At 37.7% G+C, this 18444-nt stretch overlaps 2 protein-coding genes across 5 annotated transcripts in view; one reads left to right on the top strand and one right to left on the bottom strand.

Moving 5' to 3' along the window:
* MCPH1 (microcephalin 1) overlaps positions 1-18444 on the bottom strand; it is a 249499-nt gene that overhangs the window by 44815 nt on the left and 186240 nt on the right. The gene's annotated exons all lie outside the window — the stretch shown is intronic.
* The window catches only part of ANGPT2 (angiopoietin 2), a 70200-nt gene continuing 68708 nt past the window's right edge, over positions 16953-18444 (top strand). For all 4 annotated transcript variants that reach the window (XM_065401169.1, XM_065401168.1, XM_065401167.1 and 1 more), the window contains exon 1: positions 16953-17240. In XM_065401169.1, coding sequence (XP_065257241.1) covers positions 16953-17240 — 288 coding nt within the window. The remainder of the gene's footprint in view (positions 17241-18444) is intronic.

Genomic DNA, 18444 nt, shown 5'->3' with positions numbered 1-18444 from the left:
GAGGAGGGGAGAGGGGGATTGATCTAAGTTACTTAGATCGACTTACCGTGGTGTCTTCACCGCAGTGAGTCGACTGCTTCCGCTCCCCTCGCGTGGCGCTGGAGTACAGGAGTCGACGGGAGAGCGCTCGGGGGTTGATTTATCTAGACACGATAAATCGATCCCCGCTGGATCGATCGCTGCCCGCCGATCCGGCGGGTAGTGTAGACATACCCTTAGTGCTTAAGGACCAGATTTTCAAAGATATTTGGGCAGTTAAAGAGGTAAACTGGTGCCTAGTAGGATTTTCAGAAAACACTGAAGCAGCTTAAATGCTTAATTGCAATGGGACTTTGGTGCCTAAGCAGGTTAGGTGCTTTTTAAAATCCCAGTAGGTGCCTAAATACCTTACTTTAAAAACCTGACCCTACATCACTTTTGAAAAGGGGAGTTATACACTTTTGCATTTTTTTACCCTCAATGTGTTTAATTGTAGGCCTTACTATTCTAGATATGCTGTATGAATTCACATGTTTAGCTTAAAGGCACTGTTTACAAGCAGAGAAGAATAACTGACAGTTGACTCTTGTAAGAAACGTTAGAGACTGAATTAGGATTTGACATTCATTTGTTTCTCTCCCATTTTATCCTCTCTTCGTGTATCTTGCCTTTTCTTTCAGTGAAAGAAAATAATAATAATAAAAAGAGATCAGATGACCACCCCCATTTTTGTTCCCTATTCCTATTGTTTTCCACCTTGGCATTCTTTCCCCTGCATTCTCTTATTTTTCTCCTACCCCCTTTCCCAGTTCTCTCTCCCTGCTTCACTTTCCTCCAGTTTGGTATTCATCTCTTAGCTTTGCCCCTCCTCCAAGTTGAATAAGTTAGTGCCCTCTTATTTTCCAGAAATAGATGTCTTTTTCTTTTAAGAAAGAACTGATACTGACTGGAATTTTGTCAAACTGCGTGAAGATTAGTTTCTTTGAAGCCTGGTCCATGTTTGAATCCAAGCTGCCAGGTGTGAAAGTCCAGCATTTTAGTCCACGGTGACATCTCTTGTAGAACCGTGTTATTGTTGGTTTCTTTTTAATAGTTAAATTAGTGCAGTTAAAACTGGGTAAGATGTTGAGACATTTAAAATGTCATCAATCATTATGCAAACTGCAAATGGTTGCAGATTCAGCTCAAGGACTATTTTTCAAATTTACTTTTGTCTTTTTTTTTTAAATTGTATATATTCCCCTTGTTCATATTAACATCATCATACAGGTGTACTGGGCCATCTTCTTCTTGTTAGCAGTGGAGTCAGGGGACATGAGAATTGTTATAATGAAGAACAGACCATTCCATTTAGTTCAGGAGTCAGTCTTTCTGACTTTGGCCAATGCTGGATGCCTCATAAGTGTAGTTGTATGCTATGGAGAGTAAAGTTTTCATGATCCAAGCTGTCAATTTATGAAAAGCACTTTATAAGAGCTAGATATTATTATTATGCTTTGGCAATGAAGAGATACTGGCCCAGCAGATGTAGAGAGGGGTGTAAATCAGTGCTGAATTTCCCCATCATATTCCAGGAGACACTGGCCAGTGCAGGTCATAAAATATATGAATATAAAAAGTCATCTCTTTGAGGAAAAAATGCTTTCAAATAATGGATTTACTTGGCCAGTCAGAAAATAACCAGCCTTAAACTGATAAATTAAATGGGGATACAAGTTCCATTCTGATTTTACATAAATTACCATTATGAAGGGTTGTTATATATGTATTACTTATTATGAGGTGCATTTTGTATCTCATTTAATATTGTTAAAGTGTTAAAAAATGTTAAAAATTCTTATTTAAAGACAAAAAAAGTAATTGAGGTGTTAATAAATTAGAATAACTTGTCTGGTTGTGAGGGCTTGATTAGCAAAACAGGCAATTATAGAAGAATAGTCTTTATCCTGTTACCAAAAGTAACAAGGTGATATTGTAGCTCTTAGAATGTTACTGAACATATAACACCAATGGAATTTGTCTGAATATAATACAGTCACTCCACTATTGGTATGTAATTCAGTGATGATGGGACGTCTGATGTCGAGAGCCAAATTGTTGCTAACATTGTAATATAATCTCAGATATTGTGTTTAGCAGTTTACAGTCATTAACACTTTAGTGTACTTGTGATTGAAGGTTCTAATTTCATGGCTGTGAGAAAATGCATTATTTATCTAAATATATTAATTATATTTATATGTTATGGGTATAGAAATCTTTGCTTTAAGTGCTTTTCACATGAAGGTCCAAGATAAATATTTTTCTAAAGGCAAGTGGTGTGATTTAATCAGAGATGAAAACTGCCTATTAGATTGTCTAATGCATACCCCTGCCAATTCAGGATTTTTCCTTACAGTACATTTTCTACTGTTTTGTCCATCCAGTTTTAAATTATTCAAGCAATAGGGATTCCACCACTTCTCACGAGAGGCCATTCCACAGTCTAATAGATCTCAGGCCTAAGAGTTATTTCTTGATACTTGGCATGAAATTAAGAAAATTAAAATTTAGGCCATGATTCCTAGCTAGTTCCCCTTGTTCTACGCAAGGGAGGGGATTCTATGCCACACCTCTAAGGGGCACAGCACAGATCTTGCTCCTCAGGGTGTGGGGGAGCCAAGGTAGCTTTAAGCCATCTGTGCACCCTTATGATCCTGGGCTACTCTGGGGGCTGGAAAGGTCCCCGACATAATTTAGATAGCCTTGAGGCCTGTCTAAATTATGGCAGGACAACCTGGGGAGACTATGTACCATAGCACTGCTTGTAATTTCTCTATTGCTGCTTAATGTGGCCTCACACCTGCCCCACCCTCTAATACAAGCGTTTACAATGGGCTCCTTGGCTGTCTTCCATAGTACCTGCACTGGGGGAATACTCCTACAGCCACTAACAGAGATTTAGGGCCCCCTTTATGCCGCTATAGTTTTTTATATGGAACAAAGGGGCCTGAACAAGGCTGAGAATTTCAGCTAAGACTCCATTCCCTTTATGATGTTTATGCCCTTGAATACCTACATCCAGTTATATCTTCGCTTAATTATCATTTAGCAGCAACAAGTCCCTTTCATCTTTCCTCATAGATCAATACCTTCCATCTCAATTATCTGTCTTGCTCACTTCTGAATTCTAACCAACTCATAGACCAAGTGAGAATCAGAGTCAGAAAGGTTAAAAACAAGAAAATAAAATGTGAAAACCTGGCACAACAGTCCAAAAAAGCAGAAGTAGAACACAGAGAAATGTTATTGGACCATACCATCAAAAGTATTTCATTTAATTTATTTGAGAAAATGAACCTCAGCTGAAAACTAGGACAACCACATTTTCTTTCCAGTGAATCTACTTTGAATTCTTAGCTGTCTGCATACATGTAATCAGTATGTTTTCCCTAGCCTCAATTCCAGACCATGCTGACCTTTCAGTCTAGAAAGTGGTATTGTGCCAGAATGCATGATGTGTTTGATGATGAAGACAAAATAGATAAACAGAACTACATCTAGTCTAGAAAACTGGTTTCTAAAAGGCTTTTACCTCATCCACATGACTACAGAAAGCATGTTATTTTAAAATGGATTCAGCAAACAGACATTTGTAAGGTCTAGTGGGCCAAACACTAGGGCCTTGTTCCAGGAAATGAAATTTAAATTGCTTGAGATGGAAATTTTTCTAAGCATGCTGCTTCAGGCTTTTTTCCTCCAGACGCCATGTCACCTTATCAGTTTAAACGATTTGCTGAGATTAATAAGAGTAATATTGAAATTTTGTTAGCAGTATAATCATGGATAAAGAAAAAATGATATTTGAGTGGGGAATTTGGAAAAGAAGAACATAAACTAGTAAAACAGAGTCAGCTGATCAGGAATTTGATGAATTAGATCTAAAGTTACTAATGTTGAAGAACAATGCCAGTCACTGACCATTAAGTCAACATCCTACAGGATATGGTTAATGCAGTAACTAATGATAATGTATCACTTGATTTTAAAGGTGAATCCTTGGGAGAATATTTGACAGTTCTCTGATTGCCTCCTTTAACGGAAGGAACTGACTCAAAATCATGTGAGAATATATAATTACATTAGTTTTTTATAATCAGAATCAGAAATGGAACTTAAGATCGATGCAGTAGATAAGATTTCTATTTCTAATGTTCATATGAAGCAAGATTTGGCTGTGGCTAAGCTGACTAGTGATTCTTCTCCTGTCAAGGCAGATATGAAAAGTGTTTTTGGATTCCAGTTAAAAAAAAGACTGCATTTAATTTGTAGTAGAATACCACAGTAATGTTTCAAGGTCTACCTTTTCACTGATAGATGCAGATTTATACAATTAAAAAGCAAATGAGCAGATTGATTGGTTTATAGCCTGATAAACTGGTGATTCGTGTTGAGAAGAAAAGATACCATTTTATGGATTATGATGCTGCTAAAAGATTTGGTCAGCAATTAGCTGTACACAATCTATTATAGATGGATTATTATCTTTCTAGCAGATGATTTGTTCAGCAAGATGATCAAAGAACAGACTGGAAAGCAGACTCGGATACTGCCACTTAGAACACCCGGTGGTGCTTTTTAAAATTATATGAGAGTTTTTGATATACAGGTTGGAGAACTTTTTTGTTTAGTTTTGTTTTCTTAAATCTCTCTTTGGTTCTTTCTGGAAATTACTGGAAAAGATATTATAACTCTAATATGAATTTTGTAAAAGAAGTTTCCAAGAGCCTCCAATTCAATTTATTAAATAGTATTTAATGGGATATATTCAAAGGAAGCCACTTTAGTGAACAAAAATTGATGTATCTATTACTCTGTCTATGCACAGGTAGGCAAGGTGCTCATCTGTAGTGAGTGACTGGCAGTATGATTGACAGACATGTAGTTTTCTAGAAACTCTGATTAACATGAATTAACCTTTGTGGGACAGTATCTGCTAGTTATAAAAGACGGAGAACTTTTCTTTTTTCTCATGTGGATTAAGGACAAAACTGAAAATGACCAAAAATTAGATACAAAAACCTACATTCATGCAATATTAAGGATGCACAGTTATGGCACATGCAACTCAGGAACTGACAAAAGTTATGATGGAATGCACGACTACATCTCTGTCCTGTTTGCACTGCAATACCATATAATTACACAGGTTATTAGCTCCATAATGTGTTTCTCAAGTTATAGAAAAAATACCATACTGTATTAACTGAGAAGTAGCATGTTATCATAACTAAAGACAGAATTGCAAATGTGTGTATGGAACAGAGTTGGGGTGTGTATTCAACTTTAACTTTTCATTTCCTGATTTGTGTGTTTAACTGCTGCTTTTATATAGTTTTTTCTATCTTCAGAATATAATTTCTTAAATTAAATTGCCATGGCAGCTTTAATACCAGAAATGGTAGACCTTCAGTTTTGTATCTCATCTGAAACATGGCACCTCAACTCCATCCATGTTGGTGTGTGCTGAGGAATTGCTTCAATACTGTTTCCGAGAAAATAGTGCCAGCTTCCAAAATCACTATCACTTCATCCAGCACTTCGCCTGATGCTGCTTAGATAAGAGATCTGAAAGGATCATGGAAAAACGTGGTTTTGGCCATCTAAAATTTGTTTTACATAAAAAAAGAATTTCCTTTTAACTATTTATAATGTGCTCCATTTTATGGTCATCGGTGCCTTCTTGTACTTGTATTATAGGGACAGATAAATCACTAGGACATATTAATGGAGAAGAAATGGTAATAGTGGCATATCTTCTCCCCAGGTGGGAACATGCAAGGGGTTGATTAGTTTTAATGCAATGTTTCACCTCCTCTCCTCCTAGTTACTAACACATTGCTGTTATTCTGTTTCAGTTCACCACACCCCAGGGGAATGCTCACAGCCAATTTTAAGAGAAATTCTGAAAAAAAGTCAATGTTTCTATTTACATTAGAACTGGGAAGGCCTCTCATTCCTAATGCTCTTACCTTTAAAAAAAATAAGCATAAAATCTTACATTTTGGCCCTAACCTTATTTGGAAATCTTTGTAATACATATTTGTTTATTTCCTTGTTTGTAAGCCAATAATAATGATGATAGTAATCATTAGCTGCTGCTATAGAGCTAGAAGGGCACATGCAAGAGCTCAGGTGTTTTTTTTTTTTTTTTAAATGAGTCACCTGACCATGTTCTTTAGTAGAGAGGAAGACAAAGAATCATCTTTAGAGAAGGCAAGTCTAATTTACAGTGGCTCTACTCATTACAAATGTGTAGCCAAATATACCGCAACAAGTAAACCTCTCTCTGCAAATATTCTGCTTGCACTCTTAAAAAAAGGTTAACACATGTACTGTACTTTTTTCTTGAGGGAAACAGATGTCAGGAACTAGGTACCTTACTGCTGCCATAAATGTCCTCTCCCTGAAACCTTTGTTTATTCCTCTTGCACAATTTCTCACTTCCTTTTCATTCTCTCTTTGACATAAATTTTTCTTTGAGTTCAGAATCTTAAGTTGAAATAACATATTCTTGGGAAGTAAGACATGCTGTTAATAAGTATACCATTATTAGACAAGCAAGTCTATCACTAACATATGAATGGCTGTGGAGCAGAGGAGAGGCTTAAATCAGAAGGACTAAGGGTGTTTGGAAGGCTGGATTACTGTCTAATGCCTAAAACTTTTTTTTAAAAGGCATTGCTTTAAACAAGTTATTAAGCACAATGAACTTTTTTCTTTAAGCATAGCTGTTTTCCTATTTTCCAACAGCATTCAGGACTCTTTCATATTCAACTGATTTTATACTTGACCTCCTCCGTGCCCCCCCCCCCCAAATAAAAATAAAAAAAAGACAAAATCCCACAGGAGAGGCAATTGGGAATCAAGGGACATTTTTCTTTGAGGATAGGGGAGATCAGAGCATATTCTGCTTAGAGAGGAAGCAACCAGTCAAAGGTTAATTTAGGAAGGAATGGGGTCACAGGGCATTTGAAGAGATTAAGAGAAAAAAGCAGGTGAGAGGCTCCAGTTTTGGACACAGAGAAGAAAGTTGAGAGAACTGGTAGGTGAGGTCCCATGGGAAGAAAATCTGAGGTATAAGGGAATTCAGGAGGAGTCAGTGTTTCTCAAGGAGACAATATTAAAGGCACAATTGCAAACTATCCCAATGCAAAGAAGGAAGGAGGGAAGTGTCTAATATCCACCAGGAGCAAGTTAATGACCTGAAAATCAAAAAGCACGCCTCTGATAAGTGGAAACATGGATGATTTGCAATGGAGGAGTAAAAAAGAATACCACAAGCATGTAGGGACAAAATTAGAAAGGCTGAGACACAAAATGAGTTACACCTAGCAAAGGACATAAAAGGCAATAAGAGGAGATTCTTTAAATACATTAGAAGCAAGAAAAAGATGAAAGAACATGGAGGCCCTCTACTTAGCGGGGAAGGAGAGCTAATAACTGATGATATGAAGAAGCTGAGGTGTTTAATGCCTATTCTGCTTCAGTCTAGGGAACCTAAGGAACTAGCTGAAGCAATCCTGGAACGATTAGCAATTATCTTCGAGAACTCAAGGAGGATGGGCAAAGTCCCAGAGGACTGGAGAAGGGTAAGTATAGTACCTATCATTAAAAAGGGAACAAAGAGGACCTGTGGTATTATAGACCAGTAAGCCTAACTTCAATACCTGGAAAGATACTGGAACAAATTATTACACAATACATTTTTAAGCACTTAGATGATACCAGGGTTATAAGGAATAGCCAGCCTGGATCTATCAAGAAAAAACTATGCCAAAGCAATCCAGTTTCCTTCTTTGACAATGTTATTGGGCTGGTGGATGGGGCGGAGGGGAGAGCAGTAGACCTGATATATTTTGATTTTAGTAAGGCATTTGAAGGTAACATATGACACTCTAATAGGCAATTTAGGTAGTCTAGATGAAATTTCTATAAAGTGGATGCACAACTGATTGAAAGGCCATACTCAAAGAGTAGTTATCAATGGTTTGCTGTCAAATTTGGAGGGCATATCTAGTAAGGTCTGCAGGGGTCAGTCCTGGGTCTGGTACTATTCAATATTTTCATTAATGAGTTGTTTATCTTATTTAATGTTATTTCAACTTGACTGGAGAGTATGCTTGTAAAATTTGCAGATGACACCACGCTGGGAGGGGTTGCAAGCACTTTGGAAGACAGGATTAGAACTGAAAATGACCTCGACAAATTAGAGAATTGGTCTAAAAACAATATGAAATGTACTATTTTTAAGGAGGAAAAATCAAACATACAGTTACAAAATAAGGAATAATTGGCTAAGTGATAGTAATGCTGAAAAGGATCTGGGGGTTGTAGTGTATCACAAACAATGAGTTAACAATGTGATGCAGTTGCACAAAAGGCTAATATCATTCTGGGGTATATTAACAAGAATGTTGTATTTAAGACATTAGAGGGGGACAGTTACCTCTCCTCAGCACTGTTGAGATCGCAGCTGGAGTACTGTGTCCAATTCTGGGTGCCAGACTTTGGGAAAGATATGAATAAATGTAATAAGGAAATACAAAGTATGCTGGAAATGGGGATAATTGAAGAGTCAGACAGTCCTTGGGCCTCACTAGTTGTTATGGTTCCTAAGAAGGATAGGAATACAAGGTTGTGTGTTGATTACAGAAAACTTAATACTGTCACAGTACCTGATGCATATCCCATGCTCAGAATTGATGGCACGTTAGATACTTTAGGCCAGGGGAAATATCTAATTACTCTAAACCTCATGAAGGGATACTAGCAAATCCCTTTAGACAGCGAAGTACAGAAAAATAATCCACTTTCATTACTGATTTGGGATTTTATGAGTTGAATGTGTTGCCTTTTGATTAATGTAGGAGCCACCTTTCAAAGGCTCTTTAATGAAGTGTTAAAGAGTTACAAGACTTTGCACAGGCTTATATTGACGACATTGCAATATTTAGCAAATCTTGGTCAGATCATAAAAAACACTTGAGAATAGTGCTGACAAGACTCAGAGATGCGGGTCTCACTGTAAAAGTGTCAAAACCTGGAGGAGCCAAAAGGTCTTTTTTTGGTAGGGTAGGTGGTGACCAAATTTCTCCTGATCCCTTGAAAGTACAAATCTATTGTTAACTGGCCTTTCCCCCAAACTAAAAAGCAAGGCAAACCTTTCATAGGCTTGGCTACCTATTACCGCTTATTTGTACATGGCTTCAGTGCCATCACACAAGTTGGTGTGTGTACACTATTCCCTTGGGGACAGCAGACGGTATTTCAGATGAGAGCGTTCAGTGGAGAAGGGGCTAGACATGACAGAGGAATGCTTCAAAGGGGCTCAGGGATTGGGGTGCACCTATTGTTAACCTGCACGGCAAAGTTAGGGCTGACAGTACCCAGAAGAGAGTGCTTGGAAGGCTAACTGGATAGTGGTGTCAGCAGTCTGACACCCAGGGTACGTCTTCACTACCCGCCGTATCGGCGGGTAGCAATCGATTTATCCGGGATCGATATATCGCTCACCGTCGACTCCGGAACTCCACCAGAGCAAGTGGCGGTAGCGCAGTCGACGGGGGAGCCGCGGCCGTCGATCCCGCGCCGTCTGGACCCCAGGTAATTCGATCCAAGATACTTCGACTTCAGCTACACTATTCGCGTAGCTGAAGTTGCGTATCTTGGATCGATCCCCCTCCCCAGTGTAGACCAGCCCCCAGTTAAACAGAAACAAGTCTCTCACGTGCTCGAGGCACAGTCCTGGATACCCTGAGAACCATCACAGTCGGGCAAGTAGTAATGGGCTTAATCTGCAGCAAGAGAGATTTTACGTTAGATGTTAGGAAAATCTTTTTTACTATAAAGGGTAGTTAAATTCTGGAATAGGCTTTCAGGGGAGGTTGTGGAATCCCCATAATTGGAGGTTTTTAAGAACCAATTGCACAAACACCCTCAGGGATGGTCTAGATTTACTTGGTTCTGCCTCATTGCAGAGGGCTGGAATTGATGACCTCTCGAGGTCCCCTCCAGCACTATGATTTTATGAAGGAAGAAGACTGTGAAGGTCTTCGAAAAACTCAGTAGGATTCTGTCTGAAGAGGGAGAGTAAAATGTGGCAACAAATAAATGTCAGGTACTGAGGACATGAGTCACTCAGATGAATCGAGACCAAAGAGTGATTTTGTTACTCTCTTTTGTAACTAATGCTCCATGGCATTACACCAATACAATATGACCAATTTGAGACTGGCACAATATACATTTCTAAATAAATAATTTTCCAGAATAAATGTATTTGAAAAAAATTACTTCTTATTTATATGCTTAACAAAAAGAGGCAGGCTGCAGTAAACTTAAAGTTATTCAGAATGTCTTGGCTTTTTAAAATAAGCTCATTGTTTTGCACAATAAGTTTAGCAAATTTCATAGGAAATACATCACATACAAGTACATCCTACATTGATAAGCTTGGATAATAAGATGATGGGCATGGTATAAAAACCTAGATAAACAAACTGATAGGAAGTTACTGCTTACTTCAGAAAGGATTTAGAGTTGGCTTGATTTAACTATGGGTCACAAAGAAAATATTCATTAATTTCAGCTCATTGCAACAAAATATTTGGCATTCCTTTCTCTTAGGGGGGAAAAGTAAGACTGCAGACTAGATGGCATGATTATCAGTGGACTAGTTAGTATTCAAAACCCTATTACTGTTTTTAATTTTGTGATTTTATTAATATTGTCCTTGTTTGCATTTGTTTCTGAGAAACATTCAAAAAAAAGGAAGGAAGGAAAATATTTTGGAGTCATCAAATGAAATTATTATAGACTAATAATATTAAAAGGACCCAAGAATCAAAGATGAGGTCCTAGCAGAAAAGTATCAAAATGGCTAAAATTCAGGTACCAGCAATCTACAAAAAGGTTTTTATGATTTTAAAATTTATTACAAGATTTCAGATCTCTTATTTGCATCTAGAACTTTATTCTGAAGTTTAATTCTCTCATATTACAACAATTCTTTAAATTATTCAGGAATGTTAAATATTACTATAATAGTGAATCAAATAGCACATGTGCCTCATCATCATAGCCTGGTTTCTTATTCTCTCCCTCAGATTTAGTCTCACGGCAAAAACTTGAATTAAAAAAAGCATTAAAATGACAATTCACTCTCCTACAAAATTAACAACCTTAAAATGAGATGGAGGCAAAAATCTGCAAATATAGACTAAGACAGAATCAACATTTTCTTATATTACTTCACAAACTTTTATGCTTCCTTTAGTATCAAAGATCTCACAGAAGTGCCTCTCTACTTGCCTGTCAAACAGAAGCTGTACAGCTGTATATAAAATGATAATTGGAAAGATAATATTAGTGGTCTTGCTTTTAATGCAGTGTACTCATATAGTGTAAGAAATAAAAACAGAACTGGTAGAGTAAGGGAAATTACTGTTTCCCAAGAAAGGAAATTGCCTGAAGCACATCTGGCAAAAAGGTTTAAATGCTTAATTTTGGCAAAATATACATTTCACTCCTTTTTATAAGGTGAGTTCTGTAAAGTGAATGGCTTTTTTTTAAAGGGGGGAAATATCTAATTTTTACTTTAAATATACTGGGCAGTATTTGCTATTTTATGTCAAACACTATATACACTTAACTAAAAGGCAATCAGGAAATTGCAGACTAAGCATCACAATTTCAGTTTGGATAATACATTGTACTGTACATTCAAACAGGCCCCTCCATCTATAAAGCACCACCAAAGGGAGATGACCATAACAAAAGTATTGAAAGGCAACTACAACTAATATGAACTATAATAAACCTTTTATTGAATTTTGTACTGAAATATACAAAACCCTGTGCCAAGTTATTCAGAATCCTCCTACTTTAATATGTCTGACAAACTTACAATGGGATGTTTCCTCTCACTGTTGATAGGATGTAGATCAGCCTGTCATTCAGCAGTTGTGGAATAAGCCCTGCCCTCCAAGTGAGAAGCCAGACATGTTCCAACTCCTCAGAGATACAGTAACAATGCAGCATTCAGAATTTCTCCTCCTCACCGGAACTTTTGAGGACAAAAATTTATTTAAACTTTCCTTACATTTCACACTAATTTTCCAAATTCAGCTTCTTCCCATTTCCATTCCCCTTGAGCTATGGCTAGTTTGGCTTTGCAGGAGATAATTACTTTGGAGGCACAACTTTCCCTCCTCTGCTGGGAAAGCTGCTCCCAAATGGATGACAAGGGCAAACCATGTTCAAAAAGATGCGCCAAATGCAGCAACTTTTCCAACATAGGGTTAAAGAGCAGTTATGCTCATTTTGTTGGCAGGGTGCCTCACTTTCAGCTTCCTACACATGGTGGGAAAAGCTAAGATCCCTGCAGCAAAGTAGAGAGTAAGTTGAGACAGATGTCGAGACAGCAAAGTCCTCACTGATATACCTGAGGGGGACATTCAACTCACTTCACCACCAGACAGCGTGTATCAGACAGTAAAGAAGAGCAGTCTCTCCCTGTGCAGGAGCACTAAACTAATCCTCCACACACAGAAGGTTAGTCACAGCAGTGCACCTAGCCACAGATCTCAGAAGAGGCTGCTGTGAAGCTATTGACTTGCCCACTGCTTCCACATGGGTTCCAGCCAGCATTCCTGGAGAAAGATTTCCGTACTCTCCACACTACTCCCGAATGCCACTGCAGCAATTAGGAGCCACACATTCAACAGAAATGCTAAATTGGTTGATCTTTCCAACATTCAAACCACTTGATTTCTTTCCTGTGGAGGTCCAAGCTATATCAAGCATTATTAGCCAGGGTCCTCTACTCCAATCTTGCTCTTGGCCCCTCTACCCTCAAACAGCCTCTCAGAGTCACAGTCCTGCAGTTCCCAACACAGAAGCAGGTTCAACCCTCAAAAGCCAGGGCTCCAGTGTGATGGTTCTCAGGGTACCCATAACTGTGATTCATCTTGTTACTTCCTTGACTTCAGTGAGAGAGATTTGCTTGTGTTTAACTGTCAGCGCCCTAACATCACCAGCCTGTTAGCCACCCAACCACTCTCAACTGGGCTGTGCCAGCCCTTACTTTGCCTTGAAAGAAATAGGTGTAACCCCAGTCCCTGAGCTCATTTGAAGCATTCCCCTGTGGTGTCTAGCCCTTTATCCCCTGAACACTCACAGAAATACCAGGTCTGCTGTCCCCAAGGGAACAGTATACACACCAGCTTGTATGATTTAACTCAGAATCAGCAACACCTTTCCTAATATCAGAGCACAGATATATTTATAGCGAAAACAAGGATAAAATTTATTACCAAAAGATTCATGATTCAAGATATTGTGAGTAAGAATAATAGGGGAAAAAAAGGTTACCGTTTAAAACAAACTCATAGCACGTTTTCTAGAGACTAAACTTAACAGGCTAATCTCATGTCTAAAGATGTTTATCTCACCAAAGCCTTTTGCAGCATCTTCAACCAAGGCTGGTTGTGATCCCATTTTCATGAATGTAAACGCACTGCCTGTTTACCTTCTAAGTGGAGGATCAGTGGGTGTTTTCTTTACTTTATACTTGCATCCAAAAAGTTCAGTCTGTACTGAGACAGTATCACCCCATTGCTTGTTTTTCCTGTGTGCTCTTCCCTAGTGACTCTACACGTCTCTGCTGATTTTGTAATGCTTAATTTATAGGCTGATAGAGAGAGGTGAATAAACATCTTTTGTCTGACAGAAAAGCTGTTATCTCTGCCATAATACAGCCTTTATAACTTCATTTTCAATATATATGCATAACTCCTAGATAGTATCTGTACATACATTTCATAACAATATTAATGACCAGTGTGATGCTGGCTTTCAGTTAAGACCTCACATGACATTCTTTGGTGAACCAGAATCCAAATATTCTTGTAACCCTCTTGCCAGTTGGCATTGAGGGGTTGCTTGATCACATCCAGTCCCTTCTCAAAAACCCAGATGAACTGAAGTGCAAATATGTTCTCAGTGACTTAGTCGACCAGTGTGTGGAGGGATGAATGCATCATCCTTAGTAAATCAGAGCTGCCATCTCATAAGAGTTTTTCCAGATCAAGAGCTACTTTATAAATCCTCTCAGGAAAGGGTTCTTGGCCCCTCCTTGTCTGACAACTTCTCAAAGTCCCAGTCTCCTTGAGATAAAGGTGGCAGCACAGCTCTAGCAATCAAGAAGAAAACCTTTAACAGATCACACTGGTCAATATTATCTTCCACTTCATTGTCGAACTGAAGCATGAAAACACACATAGGTCCCACCAAAAAGTGTAAGAAAAGTAAGAAAAATCTTCCAAGTATTCCTCACTAAGAAAAAGGAAACTTTCAGCACTGGAGCATGAAACAGAGGCAGAACCTCATGCAAGATATTTTCCTCTTCAGTATTTTTAAACTAAGTTATCAAGGGTCGTAAGTGCTTTGGAGCATACTTCCAGGGGAGAAGCCAGTCTAAGTAAAAATTGTGCAGACTCCCTGAAGGTTGCCACAAGTAATATAAAAATATATGGAGATATACCTATCTCCTAGAACTGGAAGGGACCCCAAAAAGTCATTGAGTCCAGCCCCCTGCCTTTACTAGCAGGACCAAGTACTGATTTTGCCCCAGCTCCCTAAGTGGCCCCCTCAAGGATTGAACTCACAACCCTGGGTTTAGCAGGCCAATGCTCAAACCACTGAGCTATCCCGCCCCCCAAGTAGTCTGATTCCTTGAAAAAGAAACTATTGTACAAACAGAAGGATATTTTTGTTCAAAGAAACAGATAGAAAAGTAGAAACTTCTCTTCAGAGTTTTGTGGCTGCATCAACAAGTTTCAGGGTATCTGTCACATTTATTAGTTTTGGTAGAGCAACACCAAGCTGGACATATAATCTATGCATTCTCTTTATTTGCCAAAAACAAATGTTTCACTACTAGATTTATTTTACAGCAAATATCCTTCACCATGTCTTTAGCTTCAGACAAACACCTCAATGAACTGGAATCCAAAGCACGGCTGCTGGCAAACAAATACTCCCCAGAAAGCAAATTTGACATATTTGTTTTATATCTCATACAGCTGAAACTTAAATCAAGCACATTTTGTCCACTTTGGGGTTCTCCAGAAGTAAACTTTTTGGGTTATCTTTAGATAAGGCAGTCACAAAAACATAAGGTGGAGTAAGAAATCTCAACCATCCAATGAGCAACACAGCAGAGAGCCTAATTCCTACAACTGGCTTTCACAGCCTTTATACCGTTTCCATATCATTGAAAGTAAAACAGTGTTAATGTGCGTTGGCAGAGAAAGATATATAGGGAAACATGTAATGATGCTTCTTATGATATATATTGCTTGTCCTATGGATAAATAGGGGACTTTGGTCTCCAGTGCGTATTATTTTGGAACCTTCTTTAGCACAACATTCACATAAAATTAAAAGCAATATTTAAGAAGAGGAGTCCAGTCTCTGTGTCCAGATCCAGGGAATTATAGGGCAATTTCTCCTCAAGAATCAGTTCCCCAGCATGATGGTTTCCAGAGCATATTTTCTACAGCAGACAATTTATTTTTCCAAGATTTTATTGGAATCAAACTCCTTCCTGGTCTTTCTTAGCTGTTTAGTAGTCTCATGCTTTTTGAAGTTAGCTGATCATTGCAGGACACAGAGTAATCCCTCTCCTCCCCATGTACAGCCCTGCACTATTAAAATATTGCTTCATGATGTATTTTTCTTCACCTTCCACCACCATTATTGACCACAACCAGAGGTGTGATATTAGGCCAGTATGATCTAATATAGCAAATTCTATACTTCCATGTCATTTATTGACGAATTCCTACTGCTACTCTGTTTGAAACATTATCCCCTTTTGCCCAGCTGGGTGACTTTTGATTTATGAATATTTTTAAAATGAACATAATTTAAAATAGCCAGTTAATATACATGACTAACATTTAAAAAACTGTTTATAAGCTTTGCTATTCACTTTTTACATGATTTACATAAATCATTCTATTCTAATTACAGTATAATTTATTTATGCACAATATGTTCAGTTGAAGGTTCAATTCTTAAAAAAAGAGCATTATTTCTTTCTGAAAAGGTAAGCTGAAGCCTACTTTTGTATGATTAGAAAAGTGTCTTCCTCCTTATTTATACAAACTATTAAACATAAGCCAAGCAATGCTTTGCTGAGACACATTTCAAAAGAATTTTTCTTTAAGAGGAACAAACAAACAAAGGAAATTGTGTGTGAATATTTTAAAATGATCACAACAAAAAATTTACAAGCTCAACTATGAAAACATAGTTGGAGGCTATAAAGAACTGATGTCTAGGAAATTCTTAATTAGAGTTGTGCTTAAGAAATTCACAGGGGTCCTGTAATGGATCAGTTTTTCAAGAGATTTAGTGCAGCATACCATACAGCATTCAGCAGTGTGCTCTGATCTTTCTGCTGCCTTGCAAGTGACCCCCCCTACAGGAAGATAACGGATAAGCCAGGAGGGAGGAGCAGTTTAGCTACACATGTCTGGCTACTCTTATCAACTTATCATATAAGGAAAGGAAAGTGATTGATTCAGATACCGAAGCTGTAAAATCTTGCCAAAAGACAAGCAGAAGAAAACATTAAAGCTTATTTTAAAAACGAACACAGAACTTGCAGCTGAGACAGGACTGTTTCTCTATTTGCATCTGACAGTTTAGGGCACAGCCGGAGAGAAGACAGAACTTTTTTTTTACCAAGTTTGCAACGGGAAAGTAAAAAAAAAAAAAAAAGCCCTCATTCAGAGTACTTTACACATGCCAGTAAAGCACTGAATTTCAGGGCAAGTCAACTAGATAATCTGGACTCTTGTTAATCATACTGAAAATAAAATACTTCAGTATTTTAGATTTGCTGGGTTATCATAGCAATTAAAATGTGGCTGGCTGTTTACTTTATTTTGAGCTGTAATCTTGTTTTAGCTTCAGGGTATAGCTCCTTTCGTAAAAGCATGGAGACTATCGGCAAGAAGCAGTATCAAGTTCAGCATGGGTCATGCAGCTATACCTTTCTATTGCCTGAGATGGACAACTGCCGCTCTTCTTCTAGCTCTTATGTGTCTAATGCAGTGCAGAGGGATGCACCACTAGATTATGATGATTCAGTACAAAGACTGCAACTACTTGAAAACATCATGGAAAACAACACTCAGTGGCTAATGAAGGTAAGACAATATCATTTCTATTCTAAACACAGGGTATGACTTACAGTAATAATGTTTATATACTTTTATTAATGCTTCTTTTTCTACTTCTGTAAGTCTCTAATTTCACAAAATTGTCACCAAACTATGTATTTCCTAGGCTAAGTTTGCAAATTAAGAGGTTCAATCAAAAGCTCATTTTGAAGCCAGGGATCATTATACCACAAGCAGAAGGAGAGAGCTGCATTATTCTGCAGAACACGTATGCTGTTTAGCTTGCAAGCAACTCAAATTTAATGACAACAGTTACTAGCAGTTATATATACTGGCTTCAGGCATATATGTGAAAAGTCATACATGAAACAGTGACAGTAATAAAAAACTTGATCAGCTAGTTATTTACAAACAACTGACAGCGGCTAGCTTATCTCATCTCTATTTAAAAGTGCCTACAGTTTATTTACATGGAATCATTTTCAGCACATTGTACAGAGATTTAAGTATGAGACTCAAGATTAGCAAGAATTCTGTGTCTAAATCTACAAATGCTACTTTGAATATCTCCAGGGACTGATTTGTAGTGAAATTAACCTAGGGAAATGACAATTTCAAGAAAGCTCCGCTAACTAAAGTCCTTTGAATCCTGCAACTCTTCCACTCAAATACAGAGTTTACAAAGGAAAAAGCAGAAACAAAATGTTGTCTACTAGTAAAGAAAGTCTCTGTCCTCATAATTCCTACAAAACAACCTGTTATAATTGAGGGAATACATTGGGTGCGCGCACACACAGATGCACATGTACACACATACCCCAAACAAGGCAATATTTATATATTTCTACATGAATAACGGAAAGGCAATTAAATAATTCACTGATGAACGTTATTAATGTTAACAGAGGATACAATTACATTCAATTCCACACAAACAAGTTACATTTTTACAGAAACTAATTCGGACATTCCCAAAATATTAAACAGTATGTTAAATTTTGACTTAAGCTTGAGTTACACCAGCAGACGTAACATTTTAATCTTAGTACAGGAAGAATAGTTTAGTTGCACAGTATAGCTCTGATCCTGAATCTATTTCACACTAGTATGCCTATATTCTAAGCAAAAAGTATTATGATGCTTTAACATAATCACCATAATATAATGCTGCAAATACTTCTCTTCATATGCTTCAATGACAGCATAAAAATGGTTCTGAATTGTAAACAAA

This window comes from Emys orbicularis, chromosome 3 (genome assembly GCF_028017835.1).
Source record: "Emys orbicularis isolate rEmyOrb1 chromosome 3, rEmyOrb1.hap1, whole genome shotgun sequence".
NCBI lineage: Eukaryota > Metazoa > Chordata > Testudines > Emydidae > Emys > Emys orbicularis.
This window is presented reverse-complemented; position numbering and strand designations above follow the sequence as displayed.